The following is a 22,074-nucleotide window of genomic DNA, read 5'->3' on the forward strand; positions in this document are numbered from 1 at the left end:
ACGGTTGATGGCATGTTTGGTGATGGTGATAATCAAATTAGAAAGGGCTTTTAATTTGTGGAAGAGGTTTGGTGATAAGATGGACAATTATTATAGCAAATTTTGTGAAGAACAGGTCAGTGAAGGTCAATAAAGGTCTTGACAAGATTGAATAAACACTTGACAAGATTGAATAAACATTTTTGGTCAAAAAGACCTTGTTCAAAAAGACCTTGTTCCAACACTTTCGTGAGCAAACTAGGCTTTCCAGTGAAAGTCGCTGACGTTCTTTTTCTTCTTTTTCTGTTTATAAATACTCTTATTGTGCTATTTTATGAAATTTAATGTTTTTTATCCGTGTCTGGTTCTGGGCTCCGTTTGATGTACACTGCTCAAACATTGATGGGCGACCCTAAGCCTGAGCTCATGCCGACGTTTGGAAAAGGCCCTTTGTTATCACTCGCCGATGACATATGGACAGTGAAAAATAAAACGGCTAAAATGCCACCAATCACTCATGCTGTGCCCTATCCCTCCAACTGACATTAAGTCTTCAATATGGTAATTAGCACTCAAGGGACAATCCAACCAAATTTGGCGGGAAAGAGAAGAACAAAAATGGCGCGAAGATGATGGAAGTGGTGCAGCATGGAAACAAATGGTGGTCGCGATCATTTGTTAGTGTGTGTGAAATAACGCGCGGTTGATTAGCTACGGATTTAGTGTGCGCTGTTAAGAGCGATGTGGGGGACTTTTTGTGTATCTTCCTTTCTTCCCCAGTCCTTTCTGAGGCTGGGAGGTACTTGAAGGAGACGGGTCGCACTTGGAGAGGGAAGGAGATGGGGTTCTGATGAGTTTGACGAGGAAGGAAATTACTTGTGTGGTGGGATTGAAGACGACAATCACCAGTCTCCAGGACCGGTGGGAATAACCCACGTATTTGGGAAGCCCTTTAAATAACGTCAGTTGATTGACGCTATAGGCCAATCGTCAACTTAACACAAACACAGCCTTTTTGTTGGCACTGTGCGCCCTTTTTCGTTTCTCGAGACGATGTGGTGGATATCACAGGTTTCTGACTTTTTTTCTTATTTTATGATTTGTTTTTCTTCTTCTGGAATTTCTTTCGCCCGATTGAGTTGTTTATGCCTTGATGCTGATTGGGTGGATTAATATAGTACGGAGGAGTCAGGGAATTAAGTGACACGAACGGAGTCTATAAACGGTGGTCGAGAGATTTAAGGGATCAACGATAACAGAAAAACGAAGAGTCTCCAAAATCCCGGTCTTAAAAATGTGATGAGCCTAGTTTAAAAGTCCAGCTTAAAATTGAGATATGGCATCGCTGTCGATATCAACATCATGAATATGACGCATTGGACTATGACTTGTCAAAATATTTGTATGGAAATGTACATTTCAACTTATTTGCCATTATCGTTATGACCCATTTTGGGGTTGTTATTTTGTTCTGGTGATTTTTTTTTCGAGTGAGTCCTATCGACTTTCGTTGAGGCGAGGTCCACTTTCAAACTATGTGTTGCCAAACTTTCCTATTTGGTCAAACCCTTATGTCAAACATATTGACTGGTAGGTCCAAAAACTAACACTATGGACTGCTAGTGAGTAAACAAAAACAATACTAATGCCCTACTAACCTTCCTTTTTGCAGTTTTCAACCTCGTGCACGTGGTTCATCTGCGTCATGTGCTGACCGGGCATGGAGGCGTTTGGAGAATACCACGTGCCCGGCCTCGGCCACTGTCCATTGAGCATGCGCAGTTTATCAAACATGGCGTCGTGTCCCATGTTCTTCTCTGCAGCCAGGCTTCGTAGTACTCTATTGATTGATGAGACCTGAAACGGTCGTAGAGGAAAACGGAGAAAATAAGTATCAACGAGAATTACCGAGATTTAAACGAGAACGTGCGAGGTGTTACCATGATACATTTACTTAAGTCAATCTCTTATGAACAATTACTTCAAAATGCCCTTTCAAAGTTTTAAGTATAGTTAAAACTTCCCGTTTGTAAGCTTTAAAGATTTGTGTCAACAATTTATTATAATACCGCCCTCTGTTGACAGTTTTCAAAAACGCCATAGCATACAGCATCAGTCCTTGCTCATTTTGAAAAAGGGAGACAAAAATTACATTATGAAAAAGTGCATATTAGGATAATATCATGCTCTATTAGGAGAGGGGTTTCTAGCGAGTTGTCAGGTGAGAATGACAGACAGTGAATCTCCTTCTCCCTCGGGTGTGAGCATCTTACAAAGATCGCGCCAAAAAAACACTGAGCGCTGAGCGCGAACCATTCACCAAACTGTACCTCAAAATGTGCTCTAAAAACTCCGGGAATAAACGATACCCCCCCCCCCCCCCCATCACAAAGGAGAGCCGAGTAATGCTTCCCCACGCGTGTATTAGCAGAGCAAAGGGCACGGCACTAATCGTGATTTGCTGGGGAAGTAAAAAAGGCGCGAAAATGACTGTGGTTTAAACTTGATTTGGCGCCCTTTTGCGACCCGGTGGGACCTAAAGTGCGCTCGGTGTGACATATCGACACCTTGCTCTTCACAGGCATTTCTTGTCTCTCGTCTATTTCTTCTTATACAACTGGTTAAAATGACAGCCGCTGATGTACACTATTAAAGTTGAATCACTACTTAGGTTTGATTGGCAGCCAGGAACTGGGGAGCAATTTATTAAACAACAGCTGAAACTAATGATGACACATCTTTTAGGCGCCTTTTTGATAGTGTTTTTCTTTACACTGATGGCTCGGCTTAAAAAAAAAGCATACGGTTCGGTCCGGACCCGAGGCAGAAACACAAAATTAAAATTTGAATGCAATGATACTTTGTGTTACTAAGGATGTGATTGGATTCGGGTTTAAATTTAAATAAAAGATCATTTGAACAACGGATTGCACTCCAAGTTGCCCGTTCCAAATCTTAACCCCCCCCCCCCCCCGCTCCCAAGCTAACTTGGAAACGCTACCCAGCAAATTTATCATCGGTCGACAAAACCGACAGGAGTGATTACTATTCAATACAATTTCGCTACTTACAAAAATCTACAGGTCAGTTTGTCCGTCGAGCAATGGGTTTGTCCTTGCCGAGGTGTCGCCCGTTTGTTTTGATTTACAAAAAAAAAAAAGCCGAGGAGTAGATTTACAGCGACCGTAAACCTTCTTCATTTAGTGGGAGTATCAAAGTCTATTTTGCCCGTCGACCCTGCTCGCTTTATCCCGGTTTGGTTGGTCTAAAGGTTGTGTGACAGCGAGTGCTTGGGTTATGATGATAATTAAAAAGCATATTGACGCATATTATAAACAAAGGAAGTGTTAACTAACGCCGGTAGGAACTCTCTTACAACGTCATGTCATGAGATAGTAGAGGAAAGACGGTGTCCTATGACATTCAATGTGCATCAGGCGTAAGTCTGTAACAGGGATCTGACTATTTTGCCCTGTACAGAGCTTTTGGGTGAAGTTCTTCAGCGATCTGAGAGGGACAGTTTCAGAGAGTTGCTTATGACGTCATGGTAATGTGTTTAGTTGCTGTTCTCGTCAGATGTTATAGGAAATGGTTTCATTTTTTAAGAAAGGAGCAAAATAAACCAAAAAGGCAAAATTTTTAGTAAACAGTTTTGAAAAATTTGTTATGTGTATTGTTAGCCTACTATGTGTAGCTTTTACCCTAACAATGAATAAGGCCTACAAATTTGAAGAGTATGCTTTCATCTACAATTATTATTGATTACTAATTTAAAATGTGCAATATTCAACAATAAACATGAAAGTGTTCATTTCAACAGACAACATTGTACACACGAGAATCAGTTGACAGCTAATCGAGACAATTTACATGTCAACCAGGTGGGAATCACTGAAAAGAATTCATTTTTAAATTAGCAAGAGCCGGGTGAAATAAAAATAAAAAGTGTGGGAGGGAAGAGAAGGAAAAAAAAAATCGACACTCAGCAAAACAAAAAAGATTTATCAATATTATCTGATAACAAAAAGTGCAGGCAGTTCACAACATGCGGGTATGCTGGGAAGATTCGATGTGGGTAGAGGCCCCCCACTGAGCCCGGTGAATAGAGCGGGAACGGGAGGCCAACGCTGGGCCGTGCTAGCGCGCCGGGGGACGGTGTTATGAATCCGCCATATCCGCCGGGAAAATTCGCGTATGGCGCAAACATTACATTCACAAAACATACAGGGCATGATTGCTTTTTTTAAGGAAACCCACTGAGATATTCGCCAGTAGATATTATTATTGTGATACTGAAAGGAACATGAGGGAAGGGTATTTGTTTATTTTTGTTGACAGGAAAATGGCAACCTGTTGAGATGGAAATTGTTTCTCTTTTCGTTTCGAACAAAAACATTTAATATACAACAAACTTGATAAAATAATTAAATTTAAAGTGAGCTAACAAAACCATTCTCTACGAAAAACTGAAAAGTAAATATCAATAGTTATAATTTGTTCACAATTAATATTTATATAGGCCCCCTCTAAAAATATATTTCAAACTTGTAAGACAATTACCATTACATTTGAATTGGCATTCAAATTTAATGCATCCCTTTCTCAATTAAAAACAACCTTCCTTCGGCTTATTTATTTGATAAGTAAACTCATTATGACAATTTAGCAGTCTAAGTATAAAAGTTACGTTGTAAACAAACAAAAATGTGTTTACTTGCAGTATTATTTTGGTTTTTAAACCATAGAAATGTGAAATTCTCCAGGTATACTGATATGAAACACCAAGAAAATAGCCCCATGCAACGTGGTTTATAAATAGATCGATTGCTTTTGGCTACAGCTTATAAGATCCCTATGACAGGAACTGTAAGTGATGATAGTTATTTGTAATATAGTTTTTTTTTACATGATAAGATGAGTAAATTATAAAACTGACCTTGACTTTGACAATTTACTTCTGTCAAAAACATGTTTCTTAATTGAACTGTCGATCCCTTGAAAATGAGTACCGTGGTTCAGTCTTCCCCCCACTGATTATAAACTCGATATCTTTCCTTCTTTAAATAAAGAAAAGAAGAAAGATAACCCCTCTTTCTTGATCAACTTGTCTTGATATTCTCCATGAAGTCAAGTACAGTGGGACTGTCCATCATATAGTATAGGGGAGATCTGACTTGGAAGGGGGGATCGATAGTAACACGACGTTTATATCTCCGACGTGTCATAATCGAAGAGGTACGATCATTGCGGGTTTTTTAACCTCGGTGGAGCGAGCCGAGACGGATCGAGGACCCCGTGTCTACGAGCCCAGCCGCCCGTCGCCACTCGTTCGGGAAACACGGTGAAATGCGTTTTCGCTTACTTTCATCGGACGCGTGAGCTCGTGAAATTAGATAGATTTTTTTTCTCTTCGTCATGCTCTCGCCACGACCGGTGCGTTAGGAGCGAGGTCCCGGGTGAAGGACGGCCAGCGTACGGCGGCAATGATCGCGATTTTCTCGGTGCAGTCAGACAGAAGAAGCCAACGGCCGTAGAATTCGGTCAACATCGAATAATGAACTGGGAGAATCGAAGGAAATATAGATAACTATTACACTACTCGGTGGAAATTGTACCTTAAAATTGTACACCAAGTGAACCTTTGTATCTTTAACTAGTTGATAAATGCTCATGTAATGCAAAACCATTCTGTTCACAGAATTATTTTACTAGACTAACAATGTAAGATATTTCTTCTGTTGTGTAAAAAAGTATGGAGATGAAAAAATATCTCACTTTAAAGATGTTATTTATTTATAATTGCAACCCCAGTTTGAATTGAAGGAATAACTCTAATTCAAAAGAAATGTACACATGAAATATATTACAAACAGATTAATCGCTTTAAGTTTAGACTTTTATATTAAACTATGTTTTTTTCTTAATTTATCATGCAATCGTTTTAAGGTAAAATCATGATGCCACACGGTAACACAACGATCAGTCACAAACAGCTTAAGCATCGATGGAATTTCCTCACCAAAATAATGAAGAAAACAAACCGTGGGGTCCCCCCCCCCGGATTTATAAAAGAAGGGGAAATAATAAAAACTCGTCGATTCTCTAATCCCGCCGAATCCAAGGTTACCAATAATCGTGTATCACGGTCTACAGGACCGGCTTGCCTCAGGGTTCAGTCCATGGTCTATCGCAGCCCGAAAGCCGTTGACATCAGAGCGGTTTACACCAAGTTCACGGACACACCAGTACCGTTGTATTTCGGGTGGGAGGTCCCGTCCTTTTGGGGTTGTTTGGCCGGCCCGCACCCAAGCGAACGGAGCGATTTATAGGAGGGCATAGTTGAGAGTCACACAGGCGAGTATTCAGACCTAATTTTCGGTGAACCTAGTCCCCGTGGTCGATGGAACCAATGAAGGGAATTTTTATTGACAGGGTATAATAGGCGAGGTGCAACCCCCAAATCATGCGGAGATGATTTCTAATGTTGTTCTTTCACGAAAAGATGGAACGCTCTCCCGTTGTGGAAGTTTCAGTGTGACGTCACAACTTGGAACCGCCCAGTCCTTTAAGAAAAGCATTCCCAGGGACTATGGGAAACCGAAATGAAAATAATCACATCCACAACAAAAACCCAAAACACGATTTTGATAAACAATGTACTGAATTGAATTGAGTTTTGATTGAACTGAATCGTGAAAAAAAAGTTTGCAATTGGTGCAGTTTCAAAATGTTTAAAAGCACACAATAATCAATTGGTTTAACAGGGAAAGTGATTGTCCTTTGTTTCTCTTCAAAGGCAGTGGAAACTATTGGTAATTACTCAAAATAATTATTAGCATAAAACCTTACTTGATAACGAGTAATGGAGAGCTGTTGGTGGTATACAACATTGTGAGAAACGGCTCCCTCTGAAGTGGAGTAGTTTTCGAGAAAGAAGTATTTTTTTCCACGAATTTGATTTCGAGACCTCAGATTTAGAAATGGAGGTATCGAAATCAAGCATCTGAAAGCACACAACTCCGTGTGACAAGGGTATTTTTTCTTTCGTTATTATCTCGCAACTTCGACGACCAACTGAATTCAAATTTTCACAGGTTTTTGTGTGCATATGTTGAGATACACTAAGTGAGAAGACTGGTCTTTGACAATTACCAATAGTGTCTACTGTCTTTAGACCTCAAATGAAAGTGTTTTTGTATTTTAAACTTGCCCGTTTGTGTTTGGTGAAAAGAGAGAAATGCAGATATTTTCGATTGCCCTCTTCCTCTGAAAGGCTTTAATGAAAAATCCTATTTTTATAGTTGCTCGGTTTGGCTGCGTACTTTTTACATCCGAGCATCAAAACACTCCAGCTTTCTGGCTCGAAATTAAAATCTGTCAGGCCACGGACTCTTCCCTACCATCATAACACTAGCGCGCTGATAGTCTGTACAACGGGCCCGTCGGATGCCGGCACACATGCATACTATACGTGGGGGTGCCGCAGGGCACGATGCTTGGCCCCGCCCAGAATTCGATCCGTCCCAATATGGGGCCAAATCTTGTCACGCACGTTCTTTTATTGCCTGCTTACTTTCCAAAATACCACTTTCATTTGAGCGCCAATGCCACCGATCGTCTGCCGAGTATACGCTTACTTTTTCAGCTGGCATCTCGCTTCGGTGAAAACACATTTTTTTTCCTTTTTTTTTTTTTTTTTTTTTTTGGGGGGGGGGACAATTCTCAAAATATTTAAATGTGACCGAAACAAGGTTTAACCAACGGAATTTTTTTTAGGTTACATCAATGTGTTTCGTTTCACCATCAGTCATTCCAACCACGTTGTGTTCAACTAACAGACCATAAAACAAACTTGTTGAAATATCATCAAGTTTAGGTTGTCGCGTTTTCGTCCAGGCGCAGACGGAATTGTTATACAATTCTATCTTGGATTCGTACAGAAACCTATTTGATTCAAAATGAAAACAAGTAATATTTGGGAGCGATTACTTTCGCACTTTAGAGGGGATAACATTATCAAAACAATTAGCTTGTGAATTAGCTTGTCCACTTTGTGACACCGGAACAACACCTTGTTTTTATCAAAGCTTGAAAACCAAAAGCTCTTTTCAGCCAGTTTCCCTCAACGAGTGTGTCCTCTTTCAACATGTTAGGCCCTCTTGTCGTGTTTGCCTTGTACCCTTTTACATGTCACCGAAACCAGCAGTGCTTACACTTATGAAGAAAGGGACAGCGAATAAGTTGAGTTGTGGTGGCATGAAAGGGCGCCCACTGTTGACTATTTGTTTATTGGTATTGTCCTGTGGCACAACAAGCATTTTTTAACTTAAAGTTTTAATCAAAGGAGGTTTTATGAAACAATTCACATTTGTTCAAGCACCAAGACCCGCAAAGGAATACCTGCTTATTTCCATTAATAAACAAATTGCTTGGGATTATTATAATGTTTGCCAAAATTAAATAACTTCGAGTTTTGAAGAGAAAAACTGCCGATTATAAACAATGAATTGTTGGTATCAGAGGAACCGAAAGGCACGACGTGTAAAGCGTTTAGAGCAGTACTACACACCCAAGTTGATTTAGACTTGATAAAGAATAACAAGTGAGCGAAAAGTGTTTTCCAACCACAAACTCTAAACTCTAAACAAAATATATATAAAAGAAAAAAGAAAACAAAAGAAGAAAACAAAAGTATAAAGCACCCCCAATACACAAAAAAAAAAAAAAAAAAAGGGAAAAATGAAGGACCGAAGCTGGTGAAAGGGGGACATACGGGGCGCACATGGTACACCGTCTCACGGTCGATTTAAACCCACCAATGGGGGCAACCAAGCATCAGTAAGAGTGTGTCGGCCTAACCTTGAACGGGTGTAGATTGCTCTGTGGTGATTATCAAAACATTCCCGAGGTCGAAGGTCAAAGTTATGTGAATGAATATTTTATCAGACGGTGCATGGAGAGGGCATTGTGATCGGATTTTGAATGGAAGGTTGGGGCGGGGCGGGGCGGGGCGGGGCGGGGGGAGATATTTAAATGGAGATTCGTTTGTAACTCACAAACGAAATAATAGAATATACAATTAATTTGTAGTAACAAAAATAATTATCACACTTATGCTTTGAACAATGCTTTTCGAATTTCAGAATTTGTAATTTCGAATCATGCTGCTAGATTCATTTCAAATATTATATTGACTTTATAATTCAAATCAGAACGGTCTAGGCCCAAAGTCTAGTGAAACTGTACTTTTGAGTCAATTATACTCTCTTTTTCAAAACTAAAAAACCGCGAATTTATTTCTCGGATCAGCATCAACCCACGCTTTCAATGACAATTCTGTCAACAGATTTCATAAAACAAAATTAATTACTGCTCCATTGTTAATTAAATGAAATAATTTAAAACCATTTAATCCGCTATACAAACTGGCTTTCAAAGAACTGACTATTTTGAAAAGATCTGCATTGCATTTTCATGGATTAAATTCCGACAATGAAAACACAATGTGTGAAAAACTCGCCGACTTGTTTTGATTTTCCCAAGAGTCAATCGAAATGAGAATGGGAAAACGGGTTCTCTGGAGACTATCTAATTACCGTATGAGCGTTAGTAGGTCTTTGCTTCGCCAGCAGTTCTCAAGGTCTAATACGAGTGACGTAGACTCTTCCCAAGTCGGTTGTTTCCCCTTATTCCCACGAGGTTAGTCCAGCTCACGATGTTATATCATTCATTATGACAAACCATGACAATTTAGCTCAGTTTAAACGGATGCAATCATATAATTGAAGGCCACACATACCACACTTGTTAGATGAACTTGAAAATTCTGTTTTCACAACAAAGACAAATTTATATTCCGTATGGTGCTTCCCAAAAATCGTCTCCCACAAAAAACAGTGCGTTGGCGCATTTTATTTTGTCCACCGTTAATTCTAGCATGACATGAACAACAATAAACCCCTCATTCAATCCCACGAATCACCACCTTGCTGGAATGCGCATCTCGGCAACCGTTTAGGACATCTCCGATTCAAGGAACAGTAACAAAGCTTATCACCAAGTTCAATTGTTCTGCCAGTAAAAGAAACGCGAAATCTTTCTCGTAATTTTTTTTCCGCGTTCGTTTTGCAAAGTCTATACACCCGTACGGCACGCTTTACTGTGGCGTGAGGAGGACGCTTACCCAAAGTTCATCTATACAGAGTTGTTGGCGATCCGTAATTATTTACGGCTCATCTTTTTCTCTCGTTATTTTCTTTTGTTGGAAAGAGGCGCAAAGGGGGCTCTTCGAAATTTACCGAAGACGTGTTGGAATCACGGCACGGGTTCTTGAATTCCACATTATTGTCACATTTTGTGAATCTATTGTTCTTTACCATGGGAATGTTTTGTCACATTGGGTCATTGGCAAGAATACAAAATTGTGTCTTGGAAACCTTGTTACGATTTGTATGTCTGTTATTCAGCACAATTTTTCTTCTTCTTGACCTATCAGAATTTCCCACAACTTGCGCGTTGTACATGTTCTACACAGACAGTGTAAACACAATTAGTTTTACTACTGCTCGTCCATCAATCATAAATAATGCATATTCATTAGCATGACTTATTGTTTGCTACCCGCGCAAGCGCATTGGTGCAACAGGTGAAGAAATGCCTATGACGTAATACCAGTGGAAAGAAGCTGATTTTTAAAAAAAATTTAAACGTGAGCTCCCTTCTTTTTTAAATGGAGTTGTCCAACATATTGTTTGATATTCAGTATTTTGTATATAAACCCAGCCCCAAAGCGATTTTAATTTCCGTACAAACACAATTTCCCCTCGTGTTTTTTCAATAGATTTTGTTATTGTAAACCACAACCACTAAGTAATAACAAAAACTAAAAATTAGAATAAAGAAATCCTACTAACATCGTAATAAGTTATGATAGCGTGCTCAAAAGCAACCCACTAACAGCAATTGTACATTATTATGAATAAATAAACACACTACCGCCTGATGAAGAGAATAAAAAAAAAAAAACGTACTTGAACCTTCAGATTTTGGAGCTATTCATGCCAATTCTAATGATAACAACTGCTATATGTGCAACACTGGGTCGGCTAGAAAGCAGCGTCACGGCAGCCATCCTGGAGCCTGCTTTCCTCCCCGCAATGCCGGCCGACGAGGGAAAGAAAAACACGGCGGGTCTTTGTTCTCTGAGCTCCAACTATCCCGTACACCGCGGTCAAATGTACTTTTTTCTCCCTTTCTCTTTAAGAAGGGACCCTTTTGATTTTTTTCTTCTGCTCTCTTTATTGACGTTGTAAAGAAAAAGGTGGTTCTTTTGGAGAACAGTCTTTTGAAGCAGTATTTCCTATACGGTTTTTATTTTATTGACGAGGTGTTGTTTAGGGGCTGGGGTACGATCGAAGAGGAGATTGTTTAGTTAAGGGACCCCCATCTATTATAGAAAATTTTCTAAGGTTTTGTTGTGTTGATAAGAAATATTTCATATTGTAGTTTGACGCAATAACTGGCTCTTGCCAATGGACTATACTAAAGTGGCTTCCGGATTACGAGTTCGAAACCCTCCGAAGTTCAAGATCAAACAATTTCTATCTGATCGACTACAAATTACTTTTTTTTCAAGCTCATAAAAACGAAATTCTGAATCTACTTTTTTGTTCTTGGAAGATTTGGAATCAAGAACTCAAGTTGTTCTTATATTTGGTTACAGAAAACTTCAAGATTGAAATTTCAGAAGCTCAAAGAAATTACTTAAGGCTTTGAATCAGTTCATTCTCTGGAGTTTGTAAGAAAAAACTATAACAATATATTTTTTTCCTCGACAATTTCGTTGAGCATTGAATGTGATGGAAGCGAATTATTGTTGGTGTATTTGTTTTTGTTTTTTTCAGGACCGTCCTGTAGTGCCCAGCGACAAATAAGATCAATTGAGTATCAGTTCTGACAAGTCTTCTTGTTGTTGTTGTTGATTTTGTTGTTTACATTTCTGTTCTTTGGTACATTCTGCTATACCAATCAATTATATAAAATTACAACTTTAAATAGTATTGCTATTCACTTTAGGCCAACTCCCTTATTTTGATTTATTGGAAATACGTGTCTAATAGAAGTTTGTTAACAAGTTCTGGATTATACTACATGCCGTTTTCGAAAACAAGGTTTGGACATGGGCTTCGTCCAATTGCTTGAAGCCCTATGAAAGCACATGCTTTCTAAATAACTGACAGAGCCCAATCCCAATTCGCCGTGGTTTCGAAAACGGCCGTACACAGTCACCGGCTGCCTCAGAATCATTTCCACCCATCACCCACAGAGGGCGGTCGAGGTAAACAAGACAAAAAAAGAGAGAGAAAACTTGACTTACACTTGGTATGTTTTCCTGTGTGCACACCTTCTCAGCCAGGAGCCGGTCTCTTATCTCCCAAGCAAATATGGACGGACACTCTCTCTTGTAGTGGGCGACTCGGCTGACCACCAGAGGGGTGGCTACCCGGGGCTTACTGCCCCCGATAGCCCTGGGTCGGATGGAACCCGTCTCGTAGTATCGGCCTAGTATCTTGGAGACGCACCCGTTAGACACCTGGAGGATACGGGAGATATCGCAGGGCCTGGCCCCACTGTGGGCAAGCTCTACGATCTTCTGGCGGGTGGTGTCAGGTAGAGGGCGGCCATTGACAAACATTCCGCCGAGTTGATTGACTCCACTATGACCTGTATGCAAATGAGACATGTGACAATGAGACTTATGCAAATGAGACATGTGACAGTTAGTCTTATGCAAATGAGACATAGCAGTAAGACTTAATATGCAGATGGGACATAACAATAATTAGACATTTGCAGATGTGACATAACAATTAGAGACTTATGCAAATGAGACATGAAAGGTACATTAATGCAAATGAGAAACTCAAAGGATGTTGATCAGTAATTAAAACAACTTGCAATACACAAACAGACTAATTAAACATGTTAATAAAATGTAGCATAAATATGTTTGTACCCGTCCGAGACATTGTGTAAGACAATAAGGAATAACATAACACGAAACAGTCGTTGTGAGCAAGTCTGCCTTACTGACAGCCAACTTTTATTGGCTCATTTGAATCAACTGGGACCCTGTTCCAGATGCAATAGGAAACTACACAGTCGTTTCTTGGTGCCCGACTGTTGTATATAATCCATTTAGGTTCTCATCAAAATATGTACAGTCGTTCTTAAAAGAAGTTCCGATAATGTATTATGGAATAATAACAAAAACAGCAAATAAATAACAAAATACAAAATGAGATTCTTAAAAAGAGAGGACAGTTATCACTATTTATATTAAGATATTTTCTATGATTTCGATAGAGTCTGGTTTCCGGTCCCCCTGCATACGTTCGATACATCGGACTCAGCACCGGAAGAATAGGCGACTACCGACTACCAACAACTGGGTCCATCACTGGCATCACACAAAAAAACAACAACGAAAAAAACACGCGTGTCCAAAACGGTTCGTTCCTCCCCTCCTTCTTTTCTAACCTTCCATCCTAAAACCAAACTCATTTCATATCGACCTGATCACATCGATTCACAATCCCATCTCGTTTTTGTATCCCTTTTTTTCTTTTCTTCTTCGGGCCCTGCCATTGACGGTTCCATTCATCGCTAGCGCCCATTGCGATCATAACAATATACGATGTAAACATACTTTCTTTATTGTCCCCGTCTCCCATGTCGGACTGTAGATGCAAAAATACAGCAACATTAATTAGCCTGGCTAGCATAATGATTGTCTTTAATAAAGTCGCGTGGCGGTCATTTATCAACAATTTTCCTTTCAGCGACACTTTATTAAGACTACATTTTTCCTAAGTTTGTTTGAAGTTGCATTATTGTATCGAAAAGGGCAAGGATGACAGACTGTGTGTGTGTGGGGGGGGGGGGGGGGGGGCATGAACAGAGCAAGGACTTGTCTTAATCGAAAACTGATCACTTTTCACATTTTCCTTTTTCCTTTTTCCTCTCCAGCTCTAAGGACATGGGTCGTCCAGACGTTTTCGTTAGACCTCGTGATTGTCTTAATAAATGACTGCAATCAAATGGAGTTTTTATTATTAGAAGCAGTCACAAAGCAGCGTGCGATAAAAATAGTTAATGAAATCTGCAGCAAATTATGTTCAAGGGAATTATTCACTTCTTAAAGAGCATGTTTCACTTCTTAAAGAGCCTGTATATAGATCCTGTTTTCAGAATGACGCATAATACCAGATTTACCTTTAATGAATATCACTGTTGTATAACAAGATAACACTTGTTTTATTGATGCAATTCAACAAATAATTTCTTTAACCCGGTAAAGATTTCTTTATATATATCTATATGTTGTTTCTGTTTTCATTTCCGATGTCCACCCTCTGTGAGAACAGAATCTCCTTTTGGCACTGAAATCAAACAATGCAATAACTTCTTTAATAGTGCGCACATTTTGTTAGAAAATTCCCGAAATATTCTTAATATTTAGACAGTCATCTTACTGCCGCCCCCTCTGCCTTTTTGTTTGCTCTTTTTGTTTCCGGAAAGTTCACATACCCCTTCTTCCACAAGGATCAAGGGGGGACGGGAGATTTTTTTTTTACAGGAGTATCAAGTTTAAGACTAAATTCCATTCCACAATCATTGCCTTTGGGTACATTCACTACGATCTGTCTCCCATCCGTTTAAATATATCCCCTGATACGCATGACTCGTGCATTACAACACGGCGTGGAAAGGCTTTCCCACCCGATAAACTTAAATTACATTTAGGCCTTTCTGTTGCCGCGTTTTATGCAATAAGAGGCCCCTTGCCAGCCAGCAGCGGCGTGCGTCCCTCGTGCCGACCGTGGAGGAGAGCCCGCGCGAGAATGTTTATGTGAGGGCTAGTTTAGTCTGAGCGACACTGTACCCGGAGTAAAGGAAGAGGGTTCAAGGGCAATAAAAGAACACTCCCCCGTAATTTGGCTGCTTTCCCCCCGGCGGCGAACTCCCGGCAGAAGCGTAGGACATTATAACAGCTTTTGCCTGTGAAGAGTTTTTTTTTCTTTCTCCCCCCCCTCTCCATCTCGCAGGAGTGGATTTTTTTTAACGGTGAACTGAAGATAAAAAGTCGCCGTTGCCACATCCTGACGACAGATTTTGATTTTAGATTCTAGAGATAAGACTTGCGTTCGTTTACTCGTATGCTGCAGAGATTTGAAGCAATGGTCCAGCAGTCATTTAAAAGGGAATGTTCGAACCAATTATACAGTTACAAGCTGAAAAAAAATCCCAAACTGTTTTACAGAATAATACATTTTAGAAAACGAAATTTTTAACTGTCCCTTTATTTTAAGGAAACAAAATGAATGTGTGATGCAGAATTTCACAACCTTAGTTAAATAACATTTTGCGGTTTTGGGGTGAGTCAATTCATTCCAATCCTCTAGGTCTCAAGTAAATCATGGGGTTTTGAAAGAGTACATTTTCAAATGTTCTCGTCTCATACCTATTTCACAAAGAGGTTGACTTTTTCGTCTTTTGATTTGCTCGTGTTTCAAAATGACTCCTTTGCCACTGACTTGTGGAAATTCCAATTGTCGTTTATTCACATTTCAAGGAATACCTTTAGATGCTGGACCGACTACAGATATTGCCTGACACACAAAATTAGTTGATATAAAATAATGACGTCATTTTGACGGCCCCATGGTGGCTGATACGAGTATTGTTTTCGGATTAAAATTCTGTAGACTATTTTAAGAAACTCATCTTTTTGAGTAGAATGATAAATGTAAGGTGATGCGATGGATTTAGCGCCCCCTACGTCATCCTCTTCATTGTAAATGAATAACTTGGATGATATATTCGTGCTTTTGATGTTATTCTATTGATATATAAATAGATGTTTGGCTGAATTCGGAAATAATGTTTTAGTTGATGCTAAAATGACGCAAACGAACGTTAAACAACGTCAACTAACGTATTAGGTGGCAAGGTGAATACTCTTCCATCGAAGTGCTGACACTGTCGTGTTCCCAGAATGGAATATCATCAAAGAACACCGATTATAGCGTCAGACTAATATGGATACCAGACTATTTTGACCTTCTTGTGGCATTTGAAGTCTTGAAGAAGAATAAAAAATGGCAGCATCATGGAAAAGATGCTAAATTTTTAATGGACAGAAACAAAGTATTATTTCTGTCTTGTCCTGGACTTGTCAACTTTTGTGATGGGAGATTAAATATTCTACATCTACCCTTCATAATAAACATGAATTTCTTGAGCTACTCGAAGGATGTTTGAATAATTCACAATCACAAGGTGTGAAAAATGTCTGGGTTTCTTAAAGCAGATCTGAACATAACTTGCCTTTAAAGGAATTCATCTTGAAATAGGTTGACAAGAGGGCAGTGTATAGTTTCATGAAATCCATGAGATATTAAATTATATTTGTAGGTAGATACGGAAGTTTATTTTGACATTGGATGTATTAGCTTTGAGACATTATGAAAAATCCATAGTCATGTACCATCGATTTCAGATTTCAGTATTTTTATTTTGGAATTGCTAGATTAAGATTGATTGAAAAATTATGGTGACACTAAATACACACTGTTCACTTGAGATACACATAAAACACTACAATATTATTGTTTTTGAATGTTTTATGGGAGTTGTCAGCGTCTGTTTTTTTTTTTAAGTTCGTATTTTGTCAAGTTGACTGGGGTTGTATAGGTGAACATAGAAATGACCAAAAGAACCGTTTGACAAATTTCTTTGCTAAGCAAACATTAAGTGGGGTACCAGTTACAACGATCTAAACTTAATGTGACTTTGGCTGGTAACCTGTTTCTGTGCTTAGCAAGTTTGTTTAATGCTTACGGGTTTTATTAAAATGGGCCATGTTTTTAATAGTGATACAACAAATATTGACATAATTATCAATCAATGTACGGTGAAGATTACGGAACAATCAACTATTGTTGATTGAAAGAGGAAATGGGGGGGATGGGGGGGGGGGGGTTGGTCTTATAACAGTGACATTTCTTAGGACGAGGGAAATTAATGATTTTAATGTCACTTTATCGGATATTTGGGGGAGGGGCTTTTTCTTTTAGTGGATGACACGTTCCATTAAGGAGGCAGGAGATGACAAGGAAAAGATTGACTGAGGAAGATGATGGGTACTAGAAGACAACTGTATAATGGGATACAGGTGTAAACTTAAAGGAACACGTTGCCTTGGATCGGACGAGTTGGTCAAAACAAAAGCGTTTGTAACCGTTTTTTTATAAAATGCATATGGTTGGAAAGATGTTTTAAAAGTAGAATACAATGATCCACACAAGTTTGCCTCGAAATTGCGTGGTTTTCCTTCTACTGTGCGAACTAACATGGTCGGCCATTTATGGGAGTCAAAATTTTGACCCCCATAAATGGCCGACGTGTTAGTCGACAAGGTAAAAGGAAAATCACGCAATTTCGAGGCATGTTTGTGTGGATCATTGTATTCTACTTTTACAACATCTTTCTACCATATGCATTTTATAAAAAACGGTTACAAACGCTTTTCAAAGACCAACTCGACCGATCCAAGGCAACGTGTTCCTTTAAGACCATGAAATAAATCGGTAATCGAGATTATAGTTATCGACATCAAATTTTACATAGTCTGATAACTAATTACTATTTTAAATTGTTACTTTTAATTGATATCAACTGTCAAATGATTCTGTTTACTACTGTGATGTGCGTTATTTATTTACATTTATTTTACGTTTTTTATTTTTTTTATTTTTGTGGATATGGTTGGGGTTCGAACTGGAAGTTTGAGAATCAGCTTTCAGACATTAATATTATTACTTCACTGCTTATGTTTCACTTAGTTACCTGTTCATGTTTGTTGTGTTGTCATTTAGCCTTCGAGAAAGACTCTGCTAGGGTCGAAACGTCAGGTAAGTAACAATTTTTTGCATTAAATCTTCCCTGAAAATATTACGTGCTGAGTTTCTGTAGTTTTGGATGAGTAAAACAATGTCATGAAAATAACTTTGGTCTCATGAGACCAAAATTATTTTAAGCATTTACAAACGTATTTTCATGACATTGTTTTACCCATCTCAAAAACTACAGCACCTCAGTAAGTAATATTTGAAGGGAAGCTTTCCACTATCATTATGTTCAAACCCTGTAAGTTTAATGTAAATCTATGGACATTTTGAAAAAGTACCCAAATCCTTTAATAAGAAATAACTGGATGTATACATTTATTTTAGTTGATAGGTGACATCATCTACATTTTTGAAGACAGGTTATTCGTCACCTCAGTAATGATTCACGGTTGATCCCAATCGAAGAGAATCTCTATCACGGACGGTGAGTTTTCGCGCCAAACTCTGACGCAAATTTGGGGCTATGATTAGTTCTTAATCATAAGTCAACGAACTTTTGAAATTTGGTGACATTTTATATTCTATTTTGAATGTAAAGTATTGCCAAATATAATACACTTATAATAATGTTGTTTACTTGGTACGTATTATTTCTCAAATAAAAAGAACATTATTTTTGTTCATCAAAATTATTGTTTTTTAATGTTTGAAATTAAACTGGCAAAGGCAAATTAATAGTGCCGAATTTATACTCAATTGTTATTAATAACTAGAAAATATCAACTGACTATAAAACAAATCCGCTGATTAAGCTTGAATTTAGTGTGTAAAATGTAAATTTTAGTGTATAATGTAAATGGTAAACATGCATGACCAAATTCGATAATGAAAAACGCATTAAGCGAATTTGTGGCCCAATGATGGCCCAACTATTTATATGGAAATCATGCCAAAATTTTTGTTGATATGCGTTCACACATTTGCCAAAACAGTGTAACACATCACCAATGTGTGTTAAAATTCCATTCCCTTATTTCATAGCGCGGTGTGTTCCCTCGCATATGCAGTGTGTTAGGCCGACATTGAGTGTTTTAAACATAGCCATTGACAATGGCACGCTGTGTATAAACGTATATAATAAACTCAATACGATGGTGTACGTCTAGTGTGGAACCCCCCCCCCCCCCCCCCTTGTGTATGGCGACGGATGAAGGCAGAGGCAGGAAAAAAAAAATCCTCGACGGAAAATGAGCAATCCGAGCTGATAGACTCGTGAATGGGAAATTCTTAACAAAGGGATAGTTCAGTTATTCCACACAGTAGCGACAATTTTCAGACAATGCGGTGTTTTTTGTGTGATAGCATTATCATTATTTATTTGATCGAGTCGTGTGTGGCAACACACTGTTGCAATGCACTTGGGGTTGTGCGTATTCTCATCTTGTCTGCTTTATTTGGGTTGAAGATTTTCTTAGACTTAATTATTATTTTCTTCATGGACTGAGTAAAAGGGGAAATATTATATGAGATGAAAACCTTTATTGGTTTATCATTTATATAACGATCATTAATAATCATCGGATTATTTTTTTATTTAAAATTTAATAATGCAAGTTCGCCCCAAACAAGGTTAAGAGCCACCCTTTTAAGGGGCTGCAAGAAGACGGATGTTAAAGATAAAAATAACTCAGGGGAGCTGAAGGTAGGAATTGATGTTTCTCTTAAAACAGTCTAGATTGTAGGATGGAGGGAAACATGCACAATGCAAGGAGTTCAACAGAGATGCAGTATGGGGAATAAAGCTGTTGGAACAGCTCTTTGTTCTACATCTCGGCAAAGAAAGAGTGTATGTTTGAGAACAGGCAGATTTCTAGATAAATTTACAACAAAAAGCGAATATTTTGATAGTGTTACTATAGCCGGAAAGCTTAAGCCAGTAATATCAATTGAATGTATTGATCGTGCTAAAGTAAGACAATTATATTGATCACTAAACAACGGGACCTTCTCTTGAAAACCACAATATAAGAAAATAATTTATTTACTCTCCCCAAAAAACCGAGGTACCTCTATATTAGGTTAACACATTGCAGTTACAAATAGAAACATGCAGATTAAAATTATGAGAAATTTCGTTGAATGTAAATACTCCATCATAATTTTTTTAACGATAATTTAAACTTTAATATCCAAATTGCTATCAGTTTTGTAATCTTTACAGGAATTAAAGAAGGTAGGCCTACCAGTAGAAATTCCTTTTACAAATTTGTCCTTTGTTTTACCTTTCCGATAATGAGCCCGGACCTAATAAAACACGCACATATATTCTTACATTTACTACAAACCTGCATCAGCCCTTTTAAAATTCTACATGAAATTAACATCCTTAATAAAGTATGATATCAATTTTCTTGTAGGGTAAGACCTGTATGGCTAAGCGTAACACCTAACGCATTGTCTACGATCCCGTGAAGAAAATTCCAATTAAAGGCAATATTCGAAGGGGGAATTCGTTAGAATTCCTCGGTATTATGCGTGGGGGAGAGAAACGGCTTGCCCCGTACCGCGATTCGACCTTGACACTGATAGATACACACAGCGAGATTCCTATAATACAAACATGGGATCCCCCCCACCCGTATGTAACGTGTAGAATAATCTGCATACGAGAAACAATAGAATAAAGGGTTTGTATACATGGGGAGGAGAGCCTAGCTTGGCAACAATTCAAATTGATATTATTTTCAAACCCGAGTTGATTATTTTACGCATTAATAATGATCAGCTAACAAGGCTGTTGTTTTTTTGCGTAGAACTCAGAACAAAAAACCTGAATTATTTTTTTAAATCGCGATTGTTAAAACAACGAATAAATTAAATGTAGCCATATAGTGTTTTTTGTTTACATTGCAGGGGAATTATATTATGTTTGAGTTAATTAATCTCTCAAAAGAGCTTTGTTTAAAATTTAGGGTTTGGGTTTGGTAGAGTTGGTTTCAAAATGAACGGGGCATTGAAATGATTTTGCCTGTCTTTTTGTGTTGCCAAATTAAATTTTACAAATGAGCAAAAAAAGAGAGGAAAGGTTGATGAAATAAATTGATCTGACTTAAAAAGTACTGACTATACACAGTGCTGATGGTACGCACATATTAGCTACAAATCAAACTACAAATTCATCGAATAACCAAGACAACCAAAATTTTAACAATACAAATAGAACTGATATACAACCAAACAAATTATTGAGCATAATGCCTCGTGGAAAAACAGTAATTTTAAGGTAATATCATTATTGATATTTCAGTCAACTTTATATCTATTATTATATTAATTTGATATCTTTTCATAACGGCAATTTAATCATTGATCTTCTAAGAACGGCTAACATGAAGGGAAGGTACTGTTACCGAATATTGGTTACGCTGCATTATCGTTCGACACAATAGAGTAGAATATTTCCATTGTGAGAAAAGAACCGGGGGGGGGGGGGAGTGGTTGGTGATTTATCCCTGTGAGAATGATTCACCGATGTGGTTTTTCATCGAATGAGACAACCGTTGAATCACACTGAATACGATGGATTCCCAATCGACGGGGAAACACTCTGTGTGTGTTTGCTGATAAGGTTCGATTCATAACAAGGCCATTTGGTCAATCAGAACACATGGGAATAATGGAGGTAGAGGACGGACTAACCCCCTCCTCCCTCCTACCCACCCAGCCCCCAAAATGACATCAACGCATCCCAGATGATTGGATTATATTAAAAAAGATGTGATTATAATTTCTACCCGTGGTAGATATTACACAATAATATTGCAGTATTGTTAACAAGAGAAGCAGGTGGTTTATAAAAATAAAATAGTACATACAAATTTTTCAAAATAATGTGAATTATCTGAAACTTGTTTGTAACTTTATATATGGATCTTGTTGTGTGGGGTTGCAGTTATTATGCAACACATTGTTATTAAACAACACACGAGTAGTCCCCCGGAATAACTAAATAAGATAGAAAGCGCAAGTTAAAATGAAATAGAGAAAAAATATACCATGAAGTTATTCGTAATGAAGTCTCCATTTTTGGTTTAAGTTATACAACATTGCGTTCAATTTTGTGCAATTTTTGTTTGATTCAGCTTGTCCAATTTCAAAATTGTTCAAAAGTCTATACAAAAAT

General features: G+C 38.2%; 1 protein-coding gene across 3 annotated transcripts in view; it reads right to left on the reverse strand.

Moving 5' to 3' along the window:
- The window catches only part of LOC139953866 (paired box protein Pax-6-like), a 106,358-nt gene that overhangs the window by 29,325 nt on the left and 54,959 nt on the right, over window positions 1-22,074 (reverse strand). For all 3 annotated transcript variants that reach the window (XM_071953456.1, XM_071953453.1, XM_071953455.1), the window contains 2 exons: window positions 12,356-12,702; window positions 1,638-1,836 (listed from right to left, as the gene is read on the reverse strand). In XM_071953456.1, the coding sequence (XP_071809557.1) occupies window positions 1,638-1,836; window positions 12,356-12,702 (546 nt within the window). The remainder of the gene's footprint in view (window positions 1-1,637; window positions 1,837-12,355; window positions 12,703-22,074) is intronic.

This window comes from Asterias amurensis, chromosome 22 (genome assembly GCF_032118995.1).
Source record: "Asterias amurensis chromosome 22, ASM3211899v1".
Classification (NCBI taxonomy): Eukaryota; Metazoa; Echinodermata; class Asteroidea; order Forcipulatida; family Asteriidae; genus Asterias; species Asterias amurensis.